This window comes from Octopus bimaculoides, chromosome 18 (genome assembly GCF_046866305.1).
Source record: "Octopus bimaculoides isolate indiv1 chromosome 18, ASM4686630v1, whole genome shotgun sequence".
In the NCBI taxonomy this organism is placed as follows: Eukaryota; Metazoa; Mollusca; class Cephalopoda; order Octopoda; family Octopodidae; genus Octopus; species Octopus bimaculoides.
Window position 1 is genome coordinate 6,169,572 of NC_142945.1, and position 26,826 is coordinate 6,196,397.

The 26,826-nt window shown below is 34.2% G+C and overlaps 1 protein-coding gene across 1 annotated transcript in view; it reads left to right on the plus strand.

Annotated features, from left to right (window-relative positions):
• LOC106870025 (uncharacterized) overlaps positions 1 to 26,826 on the plus strand; it is a 112,454-nt gene that overhangs the window by 13,633 nt on the left and 71,995 nt on the right. The window contains 1 exon segment of the mRNA XM_089365676.1: positions 13,376 to 13,658. Coding sequence (XP_089221802.1) covers positions 13,391 to 13,658 — 268 coding nt within the window. The 5' untranslated portion in view covers positions 13,376 to 13,390.

Below are 26,826 nucleotides of genomic sequence, written 5' to 3' on the forward strand. Positions count from 1 at the left end.
AGATGACGGTTGGTGTGCTGCAGTGTAACCTGAATATGATTTTTTTTTCCTTATACTTTTAATTATACTTTTTTCAAAATTCAGCATCACACCTGAACTTAAGTGTACCGCAAGCGAAAAAAGGTTGCGAAGCACTGATTTAAAGTGCTAGACCAACTCTTTCTATATACATGTTTATTCTTGTAACCCAGGCGAAATGATGATGTCATACAGTAATAGAAATTGAAACCACTATACATCACAATAACATATTGATGCCATCAAGTCTGCTGTTTTCCTTTTTTTTTTTGTTTTGTTAGTTTAATTTTTCAACTATGTTTAGTTCCAATGACCTGTCCAGTTAGAATTGCCATTTTACTGAACTAAGCTGATGAAACCTGCATTGCAACATCCATGTGAAGTGTTTTTACCAATGAGTACTTTTCCTACTACCAACCACAATATTTGGACATTGCTGCAAACTAGCAAGCAGCTGCTGCAATATTGCAAGGAAATATGTGTGCACTTGAATATGGCCTACTTATAAAGCTAATATTTTCATTGTATGACTTTATTTTAAGCTGCACTTATGTTATTGCATAAGGAAACTAAACATTATTAGTCACAATGAGTTGTTTTTTAATAATTGTAGAATCTTTGCTTGGACTTTTTCGTTGTTTGCTTAACTCTAAATAAAACTTGATTTGAGCAGACCTACGATCAGTTGTTCTTGCAGGGACCACCTTCACTTTTTGTTTTACATGCATAAATGTATCTAAGAATACATTATGTAATGTTGCCTTCTCTCTTTTAAAGTTGTTAGATATAATATGACTGCTATTTCTAACACAACAAGCAACTATTAAATTTTTTTAACTAGTTTGTCATTTCAGAGGTTTTTAATCAGTTACATTGACTCCATACCAATCCCGCCCACCATATGCATTTCAGTTGGGGGATTATGCAACTGAGGAAGGGTCCTACCTGTGCAGTGGGTTTTCAGAGGACTGTGTCACGAGACCAGATGGGATTTTCTGTATGTGGTGCCATGTCAGAATCATGACACACTGGAAGAATGCATACGTCACTCGAATCTTCCAGGAGCCACAGTTTTCAGCGATTTGTGGAGGGTGTACAAACTTTAATTTTTGAAATGCTGGCAATCAAGCCAAATAGATTTGACTTATAAGCAAGAGTGACTACTAGAATGGCTTCTCTATGAAGAAATCTAGGAACCTGCTCTCGTATGCCATCCATTAGTGGGCTCTTACTCTTGAGAGACTTGGTGAAAACAGTGTTGTCCTTGACACCTGCAAGGTTTTTGACCCTATCTAGAATACAAATCTCACAGCAAAACTACTCATATGTTGTTTTCTTCCAGCTCTCATCTCGTTGGGTTTCTAACAATCGTACTTACACAACATGTGCTAATGGCGCTTTGTCTGACCCCTCTTCTGGTGTATCATCAACTTGCAGTCTAAACCCCTCTCGTTGAATCTGTACTGACTACATGAATACATCCTCCAGAAGTAGGGCAGATACTAATCTTGACCTCCTCAACAGAACTAAGACATAATTTCTACAGATCTCAAGAAAGCCTCATTGTTCTTCCCTCTGAAAAATATCAACAGCATACAACTAACACTTCCAAGGTCACAACAAATTTGAGGCCTTGCAATTACTAAGCATCTCTCTCTTGACAAACACATATCAGCAGCTTTACAAAGTCTGCATCTTAGACACAGCTCTTGTTCTTCAAAACCAGAAAATTTTTCATCCAGCAACTAGTAACTTTATGATGCTTGGGCAAGACCTATTGTAAAATATTGCTTGAATGTCCATGACATTACTGCTGCTATACACATGCATAATCCATGATAGCTGGGAAAGAAAAACCACTTCACTGTTGGCATAAAGTCACGAAAATACTTTCCAGCAGACATGCTGTCTCCATTCTCTGCCTTTTCTACTGCTACTACAGAGACTTATTCTCTTTGGAGCTGACTGGTCCTGTACCATTTCCACTTGGGCACTCCTGATCTCACTCATCTCACTCGACTAATGTTGCCCGTTCGCCCACTTGGACGCCCTGCAGTAATTTCTATGCCCACTCCCCCCCAAAACATTGCTTCTCTGGAATTTCTTTCTATTGTCATTGACTTATAAATATCCAAGAAGAGTTTTAATGGTGTTAATATCCAATCACTCTCAAGGGCTATGGGCACAAATTTTTCTTTCAAACCAACCCAGTAAATGAAAAATAATAATAATAATAATGTAGTTATTTTCTTTTGGTATTTTATAAGAATGTATGCCAATCTCTTTGATATTTGGTCTGATTCTTCATTAGATTGTAGCATACCATCTGTTTACTCTAGGTGATTATTTTTCTAATGTAAAATTGGTTCTGCTTCAACTTGAGTTTAAAAAATTGTATTTATTTATTTAAACATTGAAGTCAGCTCCATCAAATCTAATCTGTAAACTCTTATTTTGTGATGTTTTCGACATAATGATCATCTGTTTTCTCTCTCTCTTTCTCTCTCTCTCTCTCTCTCTTTCTCTCTCTCTCTTTCTCTCTCTCTCTCTCTCTCTCTCTCTCTCATCTTTGTTCCTCTCCCCCACATTTCATACATGTGAATTAGGTTTTTGTTCTATGACTTTTAATTACTAAAGTTAATACAAAATTAGATACATAAATATGAGTTTTTTTTTTTCTTTCTTTGTTATTTTTTTTTGGTCAAAAGACATCATTATATACCAGTGTGAAACTATTTTAAAACTCAATTTATTCATTTTTAACAAAGTTATTGTTAGAAGTCTGTTTACAGCAACAATTCCCCATGTTAAGTCACTTTTCTATAGGCTTATTTCATTTGCATTTATTTTTTTTTTAAATAACTACTTTTGTCTTTTCATTTAGTTTTTTTTTTTCTTCTTCTCAAAATAATTTCAGTCATATGATTGCAAAAGCGTTAGTTAAAAAAGACTGAATGGATTACAGAGCTTTTATTTGACATTTGACGTTTCATTTTGTAACATAATGTTATGATTTGAAAGAAGGAAAGAAAGAAAAAAATAGCAGTTCTATGAGCAATTGTTAATCTTTTGTCCATGTTAAGTATCAAGTGATTGTTTCTGGTCAGGATTGCTCCATTCTTCATGTTCTCTTCTCTCTGTTCATCTTTCTCTCTCTCTCTCTCTTCTTCTTTTGACACCAACCGTTCATATCAATCACAAAGCTCATTCGTTACCTGACCAAAATAACATCCTTGTCGAAGAATATTTCAGTGTTCGTAAACTGCCAACTGGAAAAACTAAATCTTGTTATCGTTCCATCTAATTATCACATTTGGATTTTTGCTATCAGGAATGGAATTCTTCTGTAAATCAGATTCTTAAATGGATGTTGTGAATATTTAATCTCTTTCTTTCTCTTGTTTTTTTTCTTCTTCTTCACATTTTCATTTGAAAAGATTTTAAACTTTTGTTCTTGTTTTTCATCTATTTATCTTATTTCTCCTGTATTGATCGATACTATTTGTTATCTTGCTTGTTATATTTCCTGCTGTGTTGTTGCTGTTAAGGATAATATATACCCACTGATGTCCTGGTTTGAGGTCATTTCATTCTCAAAGCAAGTATATCATCTTAATAACATCTGCTCTGTTATGTTTTAATGTTACAAACGAATCTGTGTATATTTGTTTCTACAATGTCTTAATTTGTAATTATTGTTATGTTCAATAACTTATGTACATAAGTGCTTACATAACATAATTAAAACCATAGACTATATATATATATATATATATATATATATATATATATATATATATATATATATATAAAGCATATTAGTTACATGAAGTGGAATAAGTAGTACGTAATAATACAAAAGTGACGAACAACAAAATATTTGGTGCTGAAAATTAAATTACTCATTTTGCTGTCTGGTCAAATGTTCTAACTATTGAACCACAAACACACATAGCCAAATTCTTCTTTTAGTTTGGAATACATGTGTGTGTGTGTCTTGTGCATACAGTTAGATGTAATACTGCTACTGATCTTGTAACGTTATGCAATAAAATGTTTCCCCTGATGAACTGCTCTGGTTCAGTATCCAGTTGCACTTGAGACATCCAGTGCAAAGGTTGAAAATAATTGCAGTGGTGAAATGTATGTTGGCAACAAATGATATAAAATTGTGTTTATCATAATTATTAAACTTTCACCTCAACATGGATTGACTGTTGATTTCATATAGAACTTTCTTAGCAATTTAGCTTGGGCTAACCTAGTAAACTATCCTAATGTGGATTGATGTATAAATAAAAATTGACCCTAAGATCCATATAATCAATACATAGGGGTTATTGATTTGATTTTTGCCAGCAGCTTCATATTTAATTTTGATTTGTTTGCAAATAAATACCGTTTAAAATGTGTATCAATTGACATTGCTGTGTGCTTCTTAAGAAGTTTGCTGTACGACAATGTGGTTCCAGGTTCAGTCCCATTTCATGGCACCTTGGGCAAAGATCTTCTGCTATTGCTTTTGTCTGAGGAATACATTGTTTGTGAATTTGGTAGAGCAAACTGAATTGAGCCCCCCCCCCCCCATATATATGCATGAATGTTTACATTTTGTTTGTTACTGCATAAGAAGTGGTGCTGATGTTGACATTCCTTGTTGACTTGATGACTGGTGGTTGCTCTGTGTTTTTGCAAACCTGTGGAATATAAAAATTCCTTTCTTGGAAAGTAGGTTGGCAACACGAACAACATCTTGCCTCAAAATCAATTTCCTTCCAAACCATGCCAGCATGGAAAAATAGATGTTGATCAAATAAACAGAATATAATGAGTGAGTGGAGAAATGAAAGAAAGGGGCACTCAACACATTTAGTGGGGGTTAAATATATTATTACTTTAAACAGCTTGATTTGACCACACGTAACTTAGTTTTATAGATTCCTCACAGGAACCTATCTTATCAGGCCCAGGCAGCTGAATAGCCATTTGGCCATCTGAGCCCCGTGAGCTAGCTCCTTGTGACAAGTAATGTGTGTGTGCATGTGCACATTACTTGTCAGAGGGACCTAGCTCTTAGAGAATGCATATTGGGAAATATGCGATGGATATATTTTAATGGAAAGGTTTGGTGCTGGTGTTAATAGAATATTTGTTTGGTTGAATGAAGACAAACCGAGTGCTGCTACTATGATGTTTAAAAAAAAAAAAAGAAGTTCCCTCCCCATAGCAAAATTCCAGATGCATGGTTGGATTCTTGTGTAGGTGTTTAGTTGCTAGTTTTTCCTTTCAAGTGTTTGATTACAGACATATATTATTTAATATTGTTTGTAGAAGGAAAATAACATTCTTAGTTTATTAATTGCAATGTATGAAGTATGTTTTAATCATTTTTTTTTTTTTCATTGGCTGGAATTCTGCTGTGCCAAAAGTAGCTAACAGTAATTAAACTTACAACATGCTATAAAACAGGTGTATTTTTTTTCTTAATTGCTCTTAATTTAATTAAGATGTCTATGTATGTACAGTGTTAAGTTTATAATTCTTAATATGATGGAGGTTTTAGACACAAACACTCGTAAGCATAATTAAATGCTTTAATGTGAGTAGTTTGGTGTTCATATTGTCAGCTGTTTTATCTTTTTATTCATTCAAATTAAATAAGATAATTTAGTAAATTAAGTCCCTTTAAAGAAAGATACTTATTTGTCCAACGTGGCTATGTGGTAAGAAGCTTGCTTCCCGACCACATAGTTCTGGGTTCAGTCTGACTGCATGATACTTTGGACAAGTGTCTTCTATAGCCTCAGGGCCAACTAAAGTCTTGAGAGTGGATTTGGTTGGTAGAAATGTAAGAGAACTGTTGTATATATATATGTTTGTGTGTGTGTCTGTCTGTCGCCACTTGACAACTGGTGTTGGTGTGTTTATGTTACTGTAACCTAGCAGTTTGGCAAAAAAGACTGATAGAATAAGTATTAGGGTTGATTTGTTCAACTAACATCATCCTTCAAGGTAGTGCTCCAGCATGGCTGTAGACTGATACAAGTAAAAGAGTTAAAGAAGAAAAATTGTTTCTAGAATGTGCACAAACCTGGAATTTGGGAGTGGAGATGGATTAGTCACTGCCATCAATACCAGTATTATTTGTTAATTGGTTTTACTCATTGGACTGTGGCCTCACTGAACTGGGGTACCACATACAAGGGTTTAGTTGATCATATCAACCCCAATGCTTATTAAGTCTGGTATTTGTTGAACCTCTAAGTCATGAGACAAATGTAAACACAAGCATATGCACACGCATACTTGTAGGGATATGAAAACACACATGTATATGCACACACATGCTTGTGAGAATATGAAAACACAATCACACATGCATGCAGGCTTGTGGGGACATGAACACATATATGAAGGAGTTTTGTCCACTAGTTGTATACCCACTTTCATTCATAAGGCATTGAACAACTTCAGGTTATAGTAAAAGACATGCCCATAGCGTCACACAGTAGGACTGAACTTGAAACTGTGATTATGAAGCAAACTTCTATCTATGCAGTCATTCCTGTATTTATTTTATTAATAACAATGATGAAAATTATTTCTAACATACTTGCAAAGCTTCATATTTTGTGGTTGGCTAAAAGGATGAAAAGCTAAGTGAGGCCCAGTAATAATATTAGTTTAATAATCCTACAGTACCAGTTTTAGTAAGAGTGAAGGGAATGGCAATAATTGGGGCATAGAAATGAATCATTATAGGCTGCTGCTGTTCATGATAGTCTCAGAATACAATTTTCTGATTAGACTGAGCTGTAAAGTTAATTTAGATCATGAGTTGGTGCAGCCTTCGCTGTTGTTTCAACACAGCTTTAATGTCAGAGTTGTACTTTCCTCCATGTACAAATTATCTCCATAAGTTGCTTGTGGAGACATTTATTAATTTGTCTCAAAAAGACCTCTACAGTAATTAAACTGACTAATTTTACTCTGCTGGCAAAAATTAACTTTTAAGAAAAGTTAGTTTCAACATTAAAAACTGCTCAGTACCGAATGGATGCATGTACTTGGCCAGACTTTGTGTAATTATAGCTCTCTTAGAAAAGCAAAACCTTGTTGCTTTCTTTCTTTTTTTTTTTTACTTTTAAATGTCTCAAAATAATAGTGTTTAACTTTTTATGTTATTTTGTTCTTTTTTGGTTAATTTAAACAAAAGCATGTTTTGTAGTTCTTGCAAAATTAACCGAATTTTCTAATGCCAAGATGATTGGGATTGGATTATATTTTGAAGTCTTGTAACTGAATTTGGTCTCAGTTATTTTGTATAATCTTCTAGTCATTTGCATTGGTTTTTCGGTGCTTTTTGTTTTCCCTTTTGTCATGAAAATATTTACTAAAGACTCTTTCCTGAAAGTATTTTCTACTATACTATATATATATATATATATATATGATGATGGTGATGATTTTACGTCTGTTTCTCCATTCTTGCTCGGCTTAAATGACTCTTCTCCAGCATATAGTGCCTCACAACCAGTTACATTCTTTTATCATATCCAGCATATATAAATCGTTTGTTCAATTTATATCTATATATAGGAAGGGCGTTAGGAAGGGCATCCAGCTGTAGAAACTCTGCCAGATCAGATTGGAGCCTGGTGCAGCCATCCGGTTCACCAGTCCTCAGTCAAATCATCCAACCCATGCTAGCATGGAAAGCGGACGTTAAACGATGATGATGATGATATATGGTATTTATTAATATTTAGCAGAAGTAAAAGAGTGACTCAAGGTCCAGGTGTTTCATGTGTTGGCACTTTAGGACACACACCATCATTTAATGTCCATTTTCCATACTGGCATAGGTTGGATGGCTTGACAGAAAATGGCAATGCTGGGGGCTGCACCATGTTCTATAGTCTTTTATATATATTTGTATTTTAATATAGTGACATGCTACTACCTCCTCCCCTTTTACATATGTTATTAAATATATTGAAGTCGAGTATGACTTAATATATTCAATCATCGGACACACTGGTGGTATTTTTGCCATTGTTACTTAATCAACAAGTTGTCAAAAAACCCAAGTCTGTGTTGTATTCAGATTGAAGAACTTACACCCCCTCCTAAACCCTTATTCTGAGATAGCTCATGAAAATTCAGGGCATTAATAATGGTCTCTGGTATAGGCTCAAAACCTGAAATTTTGGGAAAGGGTTTCAGTACTTGACTAGTACTTTATTTCATCAACTGTAGAAGGAAAAAAAAGTTGACTTCAGTGGGATTTGAACTTGGAACTTAAAATAACTGTAAATACTGCAAGGGTTAATAATTTTGTTAAGAGTAAATCTGAAGTTGTTGTTTAGCCCCAGGTCAGACTTATCCCAGCAGATCTATGATCAAAGAAGTTTCAGCTATAATAATCAAGGAATGAAACCTACTTTATCTAGAACCACATTATCTAATTTAATTTTTTAAAATTTTCTCTTTTTAAACACCGTTCAGTATCATTTTTGCTCTACTAGTGACACCGTATACCATCTCATCACAGATTGGAATACAAGGTGGGTGTGATTAGAAATACTTGCTAAAATAAAACTTCACCATTTTTCTGAAATGCGTTCTCTTCTAAGTCATTGCACCATCAAAATTACTTTTAATTATGGATTCCATATTTCATATCTACTGAAAGAAGTTTTATTTACTAAAAGTTTAATGTGATTTCCTCTCTGACATTAGTAAGAAGTACAGCAGTTAATGTCAATTTGAATTACTTGAAACAGTAAGGTCTTTGTTAGAATATCTGCTCATATTGCTATGCTAATTTTGTATCCTTGTATTCACTATTCTTCTGTAAAATCTAATTTTACCATCAGTGTTTTCTTTATTCTTCCTTAATACTTTGTTATATAAGTATATATGTTTTTAACTAAGCAAGGTAGTTGATGATTATTTTTAAGATTGGTAGATAAATATTAGATTATTAATGCTATTATAGTTTCTTAGCTTCTGAATTATCTGGCTTATCTCTCTCTCTTTCTCTCTCTCTTTCTCTCTTTCTTTCTCTCTCTCTTTTTCTCTCTCTCTCTCTCCTTTACTGCAGCCATTGTGCTCTTTCTTAAGCTGCTACTCCATGTTTCTTTCCCCTTTCTATATGTCTCCAGTTAAATACTAAACCTTCAACACTTCGAGAAGATTCACTATTAACTGTGCTTATCTCTGGGGCCTGTAGCTAAATGCACTATGTCCTTAGTCTGCTAGAAATAACAACCAAATCATCCTCAAATCACTCTCTAGCTTTTTAAGACATTTTGTATGTGAGACATTACATTGGACAATGTAATAATTTTTGATGAATTATGCTTGAAAAAATGGGATGATTACTGTTGGAATGAATTTCTTTGACTGTAAGTCTGCATAGTCAGGACTCACCTGGAACGAAATGACAATGCACACCATCAATAATCTATCAATGCTTGTAACTGTCCTTATTGATTGCTAATATATTTAAAGCTTTATTCTTTTATATAAGATTTTGGAGGAGTTAAATAAAATACATTGGTAACCTTGTATGGATTCCTATAAGGGTTTAGTTTTTGTATTTACACACACATTTATCATGGGTTCATTTGTTAGGACATGATTTGATCCTGGGCTTTTGTAGTTGTGATGTCCCTTTCTCAAAAAAAAAAAAAAGTGGGGAGGCATCTACCTGTAAAGTTTTTTTTTTTTTTTTTTTTTCATTTTCATTATTTGCAGTTTGTATGATCTATCCATCCATCCATTTTCTCCATTTTCTTCCTCGGAGGATAGAGTCCTTGGTCATCTCCTCTATAGGATCCTATCAGAAGAAGCAGTCATTAAACTTTCTGGCCTGGATTCCCAAGCATAACCAACTGAGATTATAGACATTTTGTAACCATCTTGTTCTTGGTCTATTCCTGGTTGGCTCATGGAAAAAGGTTCAAAAGAATAACCAATTCATATGGAAATGTTCAAATTTGCAAAATTCAACACAGTATTAATCTTGGGGTGAGCTAGGAATTCCAGAGCAAATGTGTTTTATCTGAATAATGTCAGGTGTGCACTTGCGTGAAGGTGGAGATTTCAGGCAATTTTTGAGTTTATAGTCTTTTATGTTTGTTATTCTTAACTTGATTGGTATGGGACTACAGTAGAAGACACTTGAGGGGCTGCCCCTGAAACCCACATGATTGTGAAGCAAACTACTTAACTACAGAGCCTTATGAATATATGAATTAGCAAACCCTTTCAGTTATTGAGAACCCAGAAATTAAGTTAAAGAGTATATATATACATATATATATATATATATATATATATACACATACATATATTGTGTGTGTGAGAGAGAGAGAAAGATGTAAGTCAAGAAAGAAAGAAAGGTGGGGGAATACTATTTCTGGATCATTTTTGTTTTTTTTTCCAAATCTCCTCTACGTTGTTTAATTCACTTCCAGATTTGATGTTTGATTATGTGAGATAAAATAATTGGTTAATCATAGCCATATATTTGTAAACTTTTAAGAATGTCATTAAATGTTGTTATGGAGCAGTCTTAATAGAATGATAGTAAGCTAATTCCATAATTAGATCAGTAACTTATATATGGAATGATTCAGACTGTTCTGGGCCTAAACCTTGTTGGTTTGTTGAGTGTAGGCATAACAGTGTGTCAGCCATGTTGATCTTGTATGCTAAAAGGTTGTGTTGACGGTTACATTATGAGGGGCAAGATAAACTTGGTCAATACTGTTTTCTTCACTTGTTTCCCAAGGGTCATATCCATATGTATTTAATCATGATTTAAAATTTGGTCCTGCGTATGGACCACATGGCCCTTTTAGCAGCTTCGAATGCGGATTCACAAATGGCTTCGTTGTTTCCACAACTCTTCAAAATTTCACTTAGCTCCCCATCTCAAGCCTCTGTGCTTGAGTATTTAGGTCACGATAAATTCAGTGGTTAACATTTGGAACTAATTAAAACCATCTGGTCACATTTGACAGTAGTTCATGTAAATGGCTGAGAATAATTTAACCCCTGCTACCATCATAGAAAAATAGACATGTGTGACCTTCTATACGAAATATACTCATTGGAACCGCATGCACATGCGTGCGTGAATAAAATTGTGGGCGTAATAATTATCTATTATTAAATGATTTGTGTTATTCTTTCAGTCTCCATGTTCATTCTGATGAAGTAGAACAATGATCAGAAACATTGCCTTTATAGCCATTTTGTCTTTTATTCTGACATAGTATATCTTGATTGGATGGTAGGCTGTGATTTAAGGTGGATTTAGTTGCTATATCTGATTAAGTGACCATGTTGGAGCTCTTTTGTTGGCTCATGATGTTCAAATCTAGTAGTCATTTGTTAAGGTGATCACCATTAACTGATTGTCAATGCAAAGGACATCTTGGCTGTTGAAACAAAACACTAAATATAGTTTTGGCAACCAAAATATCTGAATTACGTTGGTCAGTCTACAAAAATTACTATTAAATTAGTGTTTGTACTGCTATAGTTTCGTCTGAAGCTGTTTTGTTCATCCACTTTTGCTCTTCTGTACACATTCAGTTTCTACTCCTCTGTTTCTTCGTCTCCTCTTGTATCTCAGTTTTTCTTTTTTGCTAGACTCTCTCTTGATTTCAGCTGAAACTTTATTCAACAAACCATCTATTCTCTTATTTGTTTCAGTCATTGGTTTGTGGCCATACTGGGGCACCACCTTGAAGGGTGTTCAATCAATTGACTCTAGTCTCTATTTTGGTGAACCGCTAAGTTACTGAGACATAAAAATCTATACCAGTTTGTCAAGTGGTGAGAGGCCAAACACAAGTGTGCATGGCTGTTTGCACATACATACCACACATACATAGGGCCTCTGTGCAATTTCTGTCTACAAAATTCATTCACAATGCATTACTCAGCCCAGAATTATAACAGCAAACCTTTGTCTCAAGTGCTACATAATGGGACTACCTGAAAACTTCTTGATCACACAGCTTCGAGTGAACCTGTTTAACGTCTTTCTGTTTCTTTTCCTGCAGTTTAGATAGTTTGGTCAGATATTTAAGTTCATACTGTGATCTGCAGAATTTTTGTTTCCCCTTTTTGTTTTAAATTCTATCAGGAGTGGTGGTGGTGGGGCATTGCCATGCTCATAACCTTTGCAGGCCATCTCCGGTGATATTCATGTAGAACATGCACACAAAAAAAAAAACAGAACATTAGTAGAGGGGGGATTGAGGGTAGATCTGATCTGAATATTTGTAACAGGATTGATCTCTGCTGAAATGTCCCGTGTTGTGATCTTAAGAGACAGGTTGAGCTTAAATAAATTGGAAATTTAATTTGATGCATTCAAGACAGACAGTAAACTATTGGTATTAAGAGGGGGATAAATGGCTTGATGGATGAAACAGTTATTACTTGAAGAAGTATTTTGATTGAGAAATGATGAATATCTGCTTGGAAAAAAAAATTAATCATTTGTAATGCAAATGTAGAAATATTGAAAAATATGTAATATGAATATGAGCAGCATATTAATCAAAGTGCTTAGTGGCATTTTGTTATGTTCTGAGTTCAAATTCTACCATGGACAACTTTGTCTTTCATCTTTTCGGGGTCATTGAGCACTGGGGTCAATGTAATCAACTAGCCCCTCTCCCCCCAAATTTCAGGTCCTGTGCTTATAGCACAAAGTATTATTAATAATGTATGCTGAAGTGACATCAGTACTAAATAATAGCTTATTATACATTGTTTTTAAAAATCCCTGGATGGCAAAAAGGATGGAAAAGTTGCTTGGTAGATGTGAACTATTTATCTTCTTTAATCCGGACAGATGTGCTACCTACTACATTAAGGTAGCCTACTGATTCTTATCCATCCATATTCAATGCTTTAATCACTACAAGAATCTCGTTTACATTTACAACACTAAGGTAGAAGCATTGAGAGACACATAGTCTTCATGCTTGCACTTTAAATAATTGTTTTGAAATTACGATCCTAAACCTTTGGGAGAGAAGAGTGATGATTTTTTTTTTCTTTTGTTCTTGGTATATTAGCATATGGGTGCCAGTGGGTATATGCTACTGATGAAGCCCAATGAGGCAGAAATGTGTCTAGTATTCTTAGCCCCACTGCTGGGCAATTTTCATGATACCAATATATTTGTGTTGTTAAACACAGTATGTCCATAAGAGATATGTCTGTACAATTGCTGCATTTATTTGGATTTTCATGATGTGTTTGCGTTAAGTACAAAAAAACACAGATGGCTATTAAACTGTGCTTTCTTTTTCTTTTCTTTCAGGTCTGTGAGTGAAAGATGCCTTTGATAAAGCGTATAGTCGAGCCAGTCCATGTGAGTAATGTAGGAGTACACCCAGGTGTAAGGAATGAGTTAGAATGTGTAGCAAACAACACACTAGCTAATACTATTCGCCAGTTGAGCAGCTTGAGCAAACATGCTGAGGACCTGTTCACTGAGCTGTTTTCAGAAGCCTCTTCTGTGTACAACAGACTTAACCACTTGCAGTCTCGCATGGAGGATGTACACAGAAAGGTGAAACAATTGGATGCCACTGTTGAAGAAGGTAATGCTTGGATTTTCTTTAAGATTCTAAATTCTACCCATTTCTTTACTCCTTCAATGTTTTTTTTTTCTTTTGTTACTAATTTTTGACATTAATCACTTTTGGATATTTATATTTGCATTTTTTTTTTATTGCTTTCTATTTGCAGTATTGGCATTTTGTTTTTCTAATTTTTTTTTGTTTTGTTTTCGTTTGTTTTCTCCTTGTCTATAAGCAGTGTAATGTGATTATAATAATTACACTGTTTAGATAAATGTATATATGAATTTCAGGTTGGGGAAAAAAAATACAACAAAAATTCACAAAAGCAAAAAAAAAAAAAAAAAAAAAGAAATGTTGCCAAAAGTAATCATATTGTAGCCAGTTGTGTGTTCTTTCTCTTAAAAAAAAAAGAAAAGAAAAAAAAGTTTAATCCTAATTAATCTTCATTTTGATTGTCTGCAATAAATTTTTTTGCCAGATTACTATTGCTATTTAAAAAAAAAAAGAAAAAGAAAAAGAAAAAACGTAATGAAGATCAATTTTTTTTCTTTTGAAATTATAAATTTATTTAAAAAAAAAAACATTTCTTGAAATTATTTCACCAAATCCTTTTTTCAGAATATTTAATATAAATTATTAATTTTTTTTTGATTTTCAATTCCTCATCCAAAATTCTTAACTCAGATCATTAGTTTTGTAGACATAGTACTAATAATTTCTATTTCTAATGAATTTAGATTGATACTAATTATGCGGCTGTTTTCTCGTCAGCATTTCACACACACACTTAAACGTATCAAAATCGAAGCTTGAGTAAAGAAGTTAACTGTCGGTTCTTACTTTCAGTCTAGCCATCTATATGCTACACTCCTAAAATTTGTGAAACATCTGTTGCGTAGTTGATTGAACACACACCTTTTAATATTCTTTATTCTAAAATTGCTTGAACACAACAATATATTTTTATCTATTTTTGTTGTAACAAAATCTGTCTTGAAACTATCTTCTCATATACTATACAAATAGAATGAACTTATGTGAGGAGTTAGATTCATGTATTTAATATTGACAAAATCTTCTTGATGATGGCCATACGAGTGATCGAAAATTCTATCTTTCTAATTGTTTTCTTTCTATCTATAAACATGCCGAGTTGTTTTCAAAGATGTAGAAATTAAAAATGGCTTAAAGATGATAAAGTTATATTACAATCATGGTGCATGCAACTGTACTTATAGCTTATGTCGTGTAAGTATTAAATTCACCATTATCATCGACTTCTGCTTTTCCACTAGATACCAAGCGTTAAGTTACCATACTTCTGTAACCTTCTAGAAAACAACAGTTTTAGTGTGTACATTTTTCTCTATAATCTAGCCAAACGTAAAATGGTTTTTGGTTGGAAAAAATAAGAAGTACCGTTATTTTCCGAATATCTCATTCTTACGGAGAATTAATCAAGAAATTATAGAGTCATACTGCAATATCTGGTGTAAGTCTTCTTTTTTATCCTTTTTTTTATACGCTTTTTTTTTCTGTTTCATTCCCCTTCCCCTAGCAAGGTCAGCCCATCTCTTTTGAGATTGCCTTGTGAATATTACACTGTAGAAGATACCAACCATTCAAAAACACACACAGTGTTAACTTCATTTAAGCATTTATTTGGTGTCAGAATTTTCTTCACACCATCTGCAACCTGGTCACTGACACAGTTTCACTGTGACTGTTGCAGTCTTTGCGTATGAGTTTTTGAATGGCTAATATGTGTCTTCCACACTGTAATCATTTTAGTTTCCACACACGATCTCAGATCCAATCACTTCTTACCTCGCAAGTACACCTCCAAAATTGTGAATATTATTCCATAATTACTAGAAATATTTTACTTCTTGAAATGTCTGTAATCCCGAGATTTTTCTTTCTTTCTCTTCACTTTCTCTGATTCCAAACTGGTGGAGGGAAACGTGAATTTTTTTTAAATAATTTTTTTTTTTTTTTTTTTTTAAGCATTTCATATAGAATTTGGTCTGAAGTCTCTTAAAATTCCTTTTACTTTTGGACTGGCAGGAGGAATGAATGAAGGAGAGAAAGGCAGAATGCTTTGTTTTTCTTTCTTTTTTTTTTTTTTTTACCCTTTCAAAAGATAAAATGTCACAAAATAGCTCATTTTCAACAATTAATTTAATAGACAAGATATACTTGACACTGAAAACAAACTAATTTGTTTGTTTTGTTGTTGTTTTTTTCCTTTAATACTAAAAGACAATGGGGAAAATTGATGGCGCCAGCAGTAAGGGGTGGGAGGTGTAATCATATATTTCCTATTCTGTTCATAATTAAAATGAATTTAAAAAAAAAATGAAGTAGTATAAAACAAAGATGTCAAATTCTAGAGTGCTAAATTGAAATTTTTTGTCAGTATAGTTAGCATAACTGAAACCCTTTAGTATGTTACCCCAACTTGTCTACATTCCAGTGACTGCAATTAGTAAAAACGAAAAATGTGTGCGCTTGTGTATGCACGTATGTATATATATATGTATATATGTGTGTGTTCAAGAGGTTGCTGAAGTATTTTGAAGAAACATCAAGAGTTTAGAAACTTCTCTGAGATGATTTTTTTTTATATTCTTTACCTGAAAATCCATGCCAGATTTTTCCCCTCAGGATTCAGTTATTGAACTTATTTCTATAAAACCTAGCTTTAGTAGTCAATACTTCCCTTCATTTCCCAGAAACCTACCAATTAGTCTATTGTCACAACAACCATAAGCATATCATAGTGCTCACTGGTGTGTGAAGCCTGCTTTTAATCTTTATTTTGCTTCAATTTCCAACATGCATCAGCAAAAAAGAAAAACATACATGAGTATTGTTACAACTCTATAATTTCTATATCAATTTTAGATATTATAGATTAGCAATGTAACATATGTACTAGCAGTAATTGGTATTTCAATATATATTGCCTCTCTGCGTAAATTAGGTGTGGCATTGTATAAGGGTGACAGCAGTTGGTATAAAAACAGCTCACACCCATGATAAATGAGACTCAATAAGGTGGAAGGCCCAGCTTGGTATCTGCCAGTCGTTGATTTCAGTTGACAGTGAGAAAGTTGGATGCATTGTGATGGAGATAAGTTTGTTTCTATATAAGAATAATACCTGTTATACTTGTCAGTTGGGGAAAAAAATGAGAAAATCATGAAAGTGATGTTTGTTTCTAAAAAGGGATAAATTGTGCTGTGGGGGTGGAGCAGGGCTACTTTTTAAATTGTGTCAAAGACCAGGAAGTGGTCTTACATCATATGTTATGTATTATTCAGAATATCAATTGGCATGTTACTATGGAAGGTAACTCCATAACATTCAAGAGAAATAATTTCAGCATTTTTGTGAAATCTGGTTGTAACTTTATTACAATGTTTGTCATTTTTTTTTTTTTAACTAAATCTGAATCGCCTTTGTGATACAAAATTTTCCAAAATCTTGGAGAAATATTTCATTTAAGGAATGCTCATGGATGAATGGCATTTATTTATTTATTTATTTTTTTTCTGTTTGCATGATGTAGCATTCAACACTTCTCATAATTAGTACCAGCTTTTTGGGGGAATTGGTCTTGGTTTTAATTTTCTTAAAATGAGAATTTTAAGTTTCCAAGTAAGAAAAGATCCTCTTCTAGTTAGAACTTGTTTCTTTGTATCCTTGGATGGTTCTGAACATTGGTTAAAATTTTTCCCCATCTTGAACTCGGTCTCTTGTGATCTTAATGATAGTTATTTTAGTAAAGTCTTATTTTCAACATTAATTGAAACAAAGCCAGTGTGTAAATACCAACAGAAATATTGTAATAAATGATTCAAATAAAAATTTAATCCAACATAAGTGTCAAATTTAAAGTAACCAATATTTGTCTGTGGGTGTGTTTGCACATGCTTTCACACACAACTGTCATCTCCTTTTATCATTTTACATCTACTTTTCTGTGGCAGCATTTGTTAGATGAGCCTCTCAATCTGCAGTGGCCCCTTGTCTAGCAACCCGCAGTGGCCCCTTGTCTAGCAACCCGCAGTGGCCCCTTGTCTAGCAACCCGCAGTGGCCCCTTGTCTAGCAACCCGCAGTGGCCCCTTGTCTAGCAACCCGCAGTGGCCCCTTGTCTAGCAACCCGCAGTGGCCCCTTGTCTAGCAACCCGCAGTGGCCCCTTGTCTCGCAACCCGCAGTGGCCCCCTTGTCTCGCAACCCCCTGCAGTCTTACATCATCCTGATAAGAACAAAGTGACTAACTTTGTTGTTTTGTAAGTTCATATGTTCGACATTTCCTGTTGCTAGATATCTTCTCTATCCCGACTACAGCATGTATTTGGTATATTTTATCATGCCCTCTTTTCTAACAACAAAGTATCACCACTATTCTATAGTGTATCTGTTCCCCCCAGTTTTTGTTCAAAGGTTGTAGGTGCTGAATTCTATGTTACTATAATAACAAATGTAATATACATTTGTCATGTCTTATGTAAATAAAATGATCCATTATGCATATATACCCACATGCACATTCTCTTCATTATTTTTTTTTACAAGTCCTATGATTGTTTAGTTTTTCTTAATCAGAAGTCTCTGTCAGTAATCATTAACATAATTAATTTCTTTGGGGTATATGACCTAAGGTATTCTCGCATCTCCTGTAGGTGTAAGTGAATTAAGATGGCAAATGGAACTGGGCTGTCGACTTGGTTTATGAAGTGCTTCATGCATTTCATAGCTCAGAGCTTCCTTCTATATAATAACGAGAATGGTTTTGTCCCACATGTCCTTTAGAATCCTTATTATTTAGACCTCAAGTCGCTGGGACATGGGTGCATGTTGTAGCACTTGAATCACTTGTGACTCCAGCACATGTTGATGATGGCTTCAACTAGATGTAGAACCAACCTTGTTTGGCTAGTAGTCATCTACTTCTTTTCTGGGCTATGAAAGAAACTTTCAGAGCAATGACAGAATCCTTCAATGATTTAGTTGAGTTGATAGTATTTGTTACACTATATTGTAAGTAGGATGTACCTTTCAAATATAGGCGCATAGCTTTGGTGTAGGGGGTGTCCTTGAGCAAAAAACAATTTCACACCGCCCAATGAGTAATCGTGCGACAGACTGACATCCTGTTCAAGGGTAGTGTTATGTCTCAGTCACTTGTATGCCGTGGAAATCAGGTAACCGGCTCTATGAGTCTTATGATTCAAGACAATAATGTTCAGGGTTTGATAAATGATGATTAATGTTAATTGTACAATTTACTTTCCAAATTAAGCAGATCTTCTCAAATATATTCTTTAGGTTGAAGTTTATTTTCATTATGATTCACTCAGGTTTGAGTTGTCATTGCGTATTTCATGTTAAGAGTGAGTCTTGCAGAAGTGTTGGCTGTCATTTAGAAATTTTATCTCAACTACTTACCAAATTCAGACTGCCACTTGAATTTAGGCTTAAACGAATACACTGGTGTTGGCTGCTCACTCAGGGTCCTTGAAGTATATGTTGGGTTATGTGCAACTGTCTGCCAGAATTGATGACTTCTTATGATTTCTTCAATGGTTGGATGATGAAATGAGTTTAGATATTTTAGATTGAGTGGAAATTTTCTGTTGGGATATGACAAATTTTGGTGCAGCTGTTTTGGTAGCACCTATTTGGCACCCCTGATTCAACACCACCTGTTTGGTGTCACTGATATGACACTGACTTGTTTGTCATTTTGATATTCCTCTCGTTCTTTGTTTTTATATGTGAGCATGTATGTCTGTCTGTCTCTCTCTTTCTCTCCTGCTCTCTTTCTCTCACTCTCTTATTTATATGTATATATTTCTGCATGCATGTATGTGCATCGTTTGCTTCCAGTACCCAAAACATACTGTTCCTAAAAGAGGCCGAATGTCCGGTCAGCTTTGCCAGATAATCAGCATCTAAACAGCTGTGCCAAATCATCTCATTCCGTCCACTGTTGTTTCGCTAATTCACAGACGGTAGAACAGAGGGTTTCAGAGAACACACTACAGACTTGCCATCTCAAACTATCGAGACTGACACTTACCTTCTGAGCCACTCAGTCACTCTACCACCATTACCATTTATGACTATATCGGTTGAGATGATGATGAGGATTTTGCTCGAAAGAATTTTCTTTCTATTAAAAATTTAATCTGATTCCTTAACGCTTGCTGATTCTAATTCCTCTTGTTTGTCATTAAATAACATGAAAAATTAAAAAAAAAACAAAAAAACAGTAGTTGTAGTAATAACGATGATGATTTTTATTTTCTGCCAAGGCAATGGATGAGGGGGAATGATATAAAGTGTGGGGGTTTACATAGAATGGAATGATTTAAGAAGAGAAAATGGTAATAATAATAATAACAACAAAAAGGAAATTCGATGAGCAAATGAATAAATAAATTAATTAATGAAAGTCCTATGAAGCTAAAGTTCTGTTTTAAGTAGATTAGGTTTGAAATACATCCTGGTGCATAGTTTTCACTACTTAAAGCTCTGTGAAGCACTCTTCACTAGTTCTCAGCTCAGGAAATGTGTGAATATTCACTCACCAGAAGGAAATGAGAGATATAAGACTTGATATATGGGAACGTTGCTTTAGTTTTTTTAAAATTTTTATTTTTCTTACCCAGACTATGACCAGGTTTTTAATTCCTGCTCGTAGTCGTTTCTCTTGACTTATGTTGTCACTAAAGCCTTTCAGAAAAAAGGAAAGAAAAAACAGAACATGAATGTCTTGGTTCTTTTATCTCATCTAAAATAGTAGTCCCCATGTTGATGAGGGTCTAGAAATGCCTCTAGACTAACTTGAGTTTTGTTTACACCTTCAGAGAATCTGTAAATGGTACTTATATTTTGTCTTTCAGTAACTGATGTGTTGCTTTCACATGATAGCTTGACTTGCCACCTATATGTAGTAATAGATGAGGACAGTTTAAACTTTCAGATTTCTTTCAGTACTAGATTCTACAAGTGTTTGGGCTTCTTTAAACCTGTTATCATTTACACTGGTTTAAGTGTTCGTCAGTGAAAGTTATCGTGATTAGAGGTAAGCTGTTAAGCTTAGCATGTAATATATTAGGTTTAGGTTTTGGGTTGGAGCTCTATCATTTTACTTGCCATTGGATGCCTTTGGAGAAAGAAGTAAGGCAGACAGCATAGACACAACTATACCTTGTTTTCATTCCCAGCTTTACAACCATTATCTGTGAGCCTTGTTAGAAATTAGTACATGAAAATCTGTTAGGAATTCAAAAAGTGGTCCCTTATTTTGGATTTAGTTGGTCCTTTATTTTTTCGTGTTATTTCTCTTTGTTCTTGAAGAGTTGATGGAAATATTCTTATGTAGTAGTTTTAGAGAGAGAAAAAGGGATTCTGGAGATTTTGAATTCATGCTTAATCTCAAAACCTAATCTTTTTTTCATTTTATTCTAACATTGTTATTTTCTCCATTCCATCCTCTCTGACCCCCGACTTCCCTCCATCCTCCCACATCTCTGTTCAAAGAAAGATGGTTCATTGCTTATTCTGTGTGTATCTGTGTTTGGTGAAAATCTGATATGGAAGTAGTAAAGCTAGCCATATCTAATTTCCATCACCTTCACAATCCTCAAGAGGATACAAAGAAATGCTACCATTACATTTCATTTCAGCTGAGCTGAAACACAATCATTCAGATCTTGGTGATTTATATTAGTTCAGGTTGTAATTCTTACTGAGATTTATCTTGTTCTAAAACAGAAAAAAAAAAAAAAAAAAAAAAAGTGGAGTTACTTTTGCCATTATTTTACCAGTTTCTTCATCTATTTATCTTTATCTATTTGTTTCCGACCTACCTTCATCTGTGTACATGTACATGCAAGTTTGTAGTTACGGATTGCTTTTTTAGCTTAAAGGATTTCATTGCCATATTCTTTTTTTTTTTTTTTGGTTGCTTTTAAATATTTTCTGTGTAGTCAACTAGGTTTGTTTGCATGGATATTAGTTCATATTTCCACGACACACAACATGGAATAATCTGCAGTTTTTCTCAATTAAATTAGCAGGTTCAGTTCTTGTCCAGTTTTCTAAGTATATCTGTCCATTGCATTTCCATTTTATAATTTATTTCATGCCCCAAAGTTTTTGTAGCATCTGTAGTGGCTATTACTCTCTGTTGCTGGTAGCTTTGTATAATGGCTGTTACATGCAGCAGTCCCAATCATTATAAGCTCTCACTCCCCGTGAAGCATAAGCCATTGACTTGTCCACTGCTCTCGACTCCGAGTGGTCCTCTTACTGGTCTCGATTGTTTTGAATTGTCATCAATGCTTCTGTAACTTTGCCTTTTCTCTAGGTAGAGTGTTGACCCTATACAGACATTTTTTATCCCCGGGGAAAGAAAAAGGTAGTCCATTATTCGACTGGTTTCCATTCTTTGACATGTTGAGCATGTGAGGTCCTACCAGTAGCTTGCTCTCTGCTGACATATCTCTCAGAATCATTGAGGCATGCAAGCCACCACTATGTAACAAGTCCTTGTGTTGGAGTCCTTGTTGGTTTATTACGGACATTGAAGTTCTAACCATATAGTAATGGGTCCTAACCTTTCTATAGTCATGGCTTTGTTATCTCTTAACCCTTTTCACACTGACCCTCCTGAGACCACCCTTGGCTCTGATTAAACATTGCATTTTAAAGAGGTGTCAGTTAAAACTTTCAAGATTGCATGTTAATTTGTTCGAAACAAAGTTGACTAAATTCTTCATTATTTTAAAAATTAAATGAAATTTAATGTATTTAACCAGAAATCACAATCATCCTCCTCATCATCATTTTAGCATCCATTTTTCCATGCTTGCATGGATGGGACAGTTTATTGTGGCAGGTTTTCTACTTTTGGATTCCCATTTTAACACCGACCCTCACCTGTTTCCAAGCAAGGTAATATTTCCACATGGCCAGATAGGTTTTCAAAGAATATTGGAAATAAATGATTTCGCATATCAGTAACATTCACTGACAACTATCATGTGATGTCAAGACAAGAAGATACAAACATACTCATGTTCACTCACACTCATATTACATACACATAAATATATATGATGGGCCTTTTTGAATTTCCATTTACCAAATCCATTTATTTTGTCAATTTCAAACCGATGATAGGCAAAGTTGACCTCAGCAGGAGTTGAACTTGATGTTCATGCTTCATTAACTCTTTGTTTGGATGATGGGGAGTTGAACTGTCTTATAGAATGATCGAATGAAATTACCCTTGAATGCTTGAATGGTGTAGTTGATGACAGGGAAGACCACTTTGAAATTGAAATTGAATCTGGCTGTGTACAATGGGGTAGTGAGCTTGAGCAAGTGTGTTGGTGACACTGGACACATTTTGGTTTTATTAAACCTTTACAGCAGAGTATAGATTGTGAGAATGAGGGAGTAGCTATAAAGTATTGCAGTGAATAAACACTGGTAGGTGTAACACCATCACAATCCCTTCAAGGATAGACTCTTGCTTATGAGATAAAAAGAAAAAAAAAATTCTAAAAGTTTAAGCGGTTGTTCAACTGATGTCATTAACTTAAAACTAATCAGCACCCATGTTTCCTGGCTCAGCTGGTTGTTTTATGGCTCAATATTGTGAGTACCATTAAATCTAGTGATCAGCTTTTCATGGTTTATTGCTGATAAAACAAATAACCAGTGATATATTAACTGAATTGATCCAATTACATTTTCTTTTTTTTTTCTCCTTTTTTTTTTGTTTCATTTTATTCATTTAAAGAGGAAAGAAGTACTCTCTTTATAACTTATTAGAACTTGTCCTTTTCCTACTATCGGGAGATGTGGGTGAGGCTAGTGCTGTTGATAATGTTCTGTTGATGCAGGTTAGTAGATTACTGGAAAACATAAACAAGGGTGTTTATTACACTCGACTGGAGGTCGGTTGGGCATGGGGAATAAGGGAGAGGTTTTTACTATATGTACTAAATAGGTTGATTCAGAGTCATTAAGTTTTCAGAGTAAAAGGCCATTGTAGTAATGGAAGAACAGGAGTAAAAGGCCACAGCTATCATAATGGATGAAATGTAAAAGATACCGTTATTGGTTAGTTTTATTTATTACCACTGTCTCTTAGAGATAATTCATGGCACATTGTGTAGGGGAAAGGAACATGGTAAAATGTCTGTGGATAACTGTTGTCTTAAGCATTCTTCCATTATTTTTTTAACATTCATTTTTTCATGCTTGCTTAGATTAGATGCTATAGATTTTCACTGACCAGATGCCCTACATCCTTTTGCCAATCTTTACCTGTTTCCAAACAAGGTAATATTTCTCCTTGGCCAGGCATGTTTCCACGGAAGACCGGAAACAGATGATGCCAATTGGATAATGGAGACACAACTATCACACATGACAAAAGGTCATGGACATAAGGCACTCACCCAAACATATTTGATGGGCTTCTTTTAATCTGTCAACCAAATCCACTAAAAAAAGATTGTGGTCAGTTTGGAGCTATAGTAGAAGACACTTGCCCAACATGCCATGCAGTGAAACTGAGCCTGAGGCCATGTAGCTGGGAAGCTGACTTCATACCTTACTGCCATGCCTGTTCCTAGCCATAATATTTAGTTTTGGTAATTTCTTCATTTGCATGATTGTTTCCTCCTAAGAATTTCTTTTGATTTCAAGAAAGAAAAGAAGAAAATGTCAAAAGGAAAAGTATGTCATATCCTCTGAAAGACATGCGAGAAACCATTTCTGGTGGATTTCTTAAGAACGTCATGAAATTAGCAACTCTGGTATTTTGTCCTCCTCTTCCTGTTCTCCCAATACTTTTAACATTTGAACAGATAAATCCTGTGTCTACCGATCAATTACTTACATACCTCATAAAAAAAAACAAAAACAGAAAGCAAAACTTAATCCATCGACAAGTATAAAACATTGGAATCGCAAATAGTAAACAAACATTACTCAACTATAACAAGTCTTGTATTATTTCTCTTGGAACCTTTCTCCTTTGATTAGTGAAGCACGCACATTAGAGTGTATAAAAGATGATCAACTGGAAACTGAATTCCTTTGAGGAATTTTTATTTTTTATTTTATTTTATTTCTTTTTTATTTGTGAGCTGTTAAGCTATAGGTGAAAGTATTTTATTTTTCCCCCCAAAATTTCTCTAAGCTAAAAATGGTTTATATATATATATATATATATATATATATATACTTTAGACATTACTTAGTCTTTTTGTATCATATCTTATTTATTTTTCAGTTTGACTTTTAAATCGGGTTTGTTGGCTATTAAGCAAGAAGGCGATAAATTTTATGTCTCATCACATCTATTTCTCTTCTTACACATAGTGTTTTATATACTATTACATTTTGGCAGTTGCTTAAATTTTGAAAGTGATAGCTTTTAATGTTAAATTGTAACTTCATAAGATATAAAGTTTTTTTTTTTTTTTCTTAAAGGTATTATATATTTTTTAAAAGATAATATGTGATAGAACATACAGTTCATTTAAAGAAGAAAAAAAAAAAATTGAGAAATATTGCAAAATATCTCATCTAGTGATAATGCTGTATAGCAGAACTTAAATTTAACGAGAATGAGGACGCTATAAGGTGAAATGTCATTTCATTTTCAAAGCGAAAACAGAGTTTATTTGATACTGCTCACATCACTAAGATGAGGTGATAGAGGTTATTTTATATGTGGTGTACTACATTATGGCTGTCTTTTGAAGAAGGTCAACTGAGGAAACCAATGTTCTTAGCATTTAACCGGAAAAAAAAGAAAGTCTATCCTTTCTACTTTGGTAAACTTAAGGCAATGACTAACTTGGAACTTGGAGCTTATACACACACACACACACACACACACACACACACACACAATGGTAGATGAAGCTTGTGTGTGTGTATTTTCATTTGCTCTTGGCAGGTGATATCATTCATTTATTTCTGAAGAACATCAGATATTTGAGGTTAGCAGAAAAGATCATTGACTGTTGGTCAGAGAGAGATAGACAAAGAGACAGAGGTTTTACTCAATGGCAAACATTAGTTACCTTGCTGTATAAATTAGTTTGATAATTGATTAGAGAGAGAGAGAGAGAGAGAGCTGGTAGTTCCATTCAGTGGTTCTTGTTTTGCTGGAGAGTCAGAGAGTCAATGGGCAAGAAATGCTCTTGTCCTTGAACTTCAGAATAACAGTTAGCTGTTTGCCAAACCATTTTCAGTCTTTTGATGCAGTCTCTCTCTCTCTTTCTCTTTCTCCTCTCTCTCTCTCTCTCCATGTATCAATTTCCCTTTTCTCTATTTCCCTTCAACATACTTTCAGTTAACTGTGATGTAGTCACCTGACAACTAGAAATAGCATGTAGCAATTCATAATCTACTTGGGTCATTAGGATTTTGCCCAAAGCTTGTGCTAAACTACAGCTCTTAAGTTGGTTCAGTCCTATTCATAAGTTGGTACAATGAGAACGGTTAAGTTTGTTGCTAAGAATTGCGATGAGATGTATAACTGATGCTTCCATGAGTCAGTGTTGTAAAGAAATACCTTGTGGTATTTCTTTGCCTTTTATCCATCCAGGGTTGTTGAAGTAAAGTACCAATCAAGTACAGGGGTTGATAGTATCAATTAACTCCTTAAAATTGCTGACCTGGTGCCTGAATGAGAAACCATTAATTATTGGATGATTTGCTTTCTTTAAGATTACTTCATGACAAAAGAGAGGTCAGTTCTTGCTAAGTTGAATCACCGCTGCTTCTATTTCTGATTGAATGTTTCAGAAAGTTATGGGGTGGCTAGTGTACCCTAGAAGAACATGAACCTAAGTTATTTCTTTTCACTTTGTACGTAGGTAAAAAGAAAAGAGTTGTTATTATTGTGGCAAGTATTATAAAGTTCTCAACTGTTGCTTTTTCGTCCTAAAAATCTTGCCTATGAAAGAAAAGACTATAAAAATGTGTGTGTGTGTTTATGTATACATACACATAAGGATGTATGTATATAGAGAATCATAAGGAAATTCCTCTATCATTTAAATGATATATGAATTTTCTTATTTTACAGTTTTGTTTTTTTATATGCATTTTAATATTTTACCATTGCTATTTCC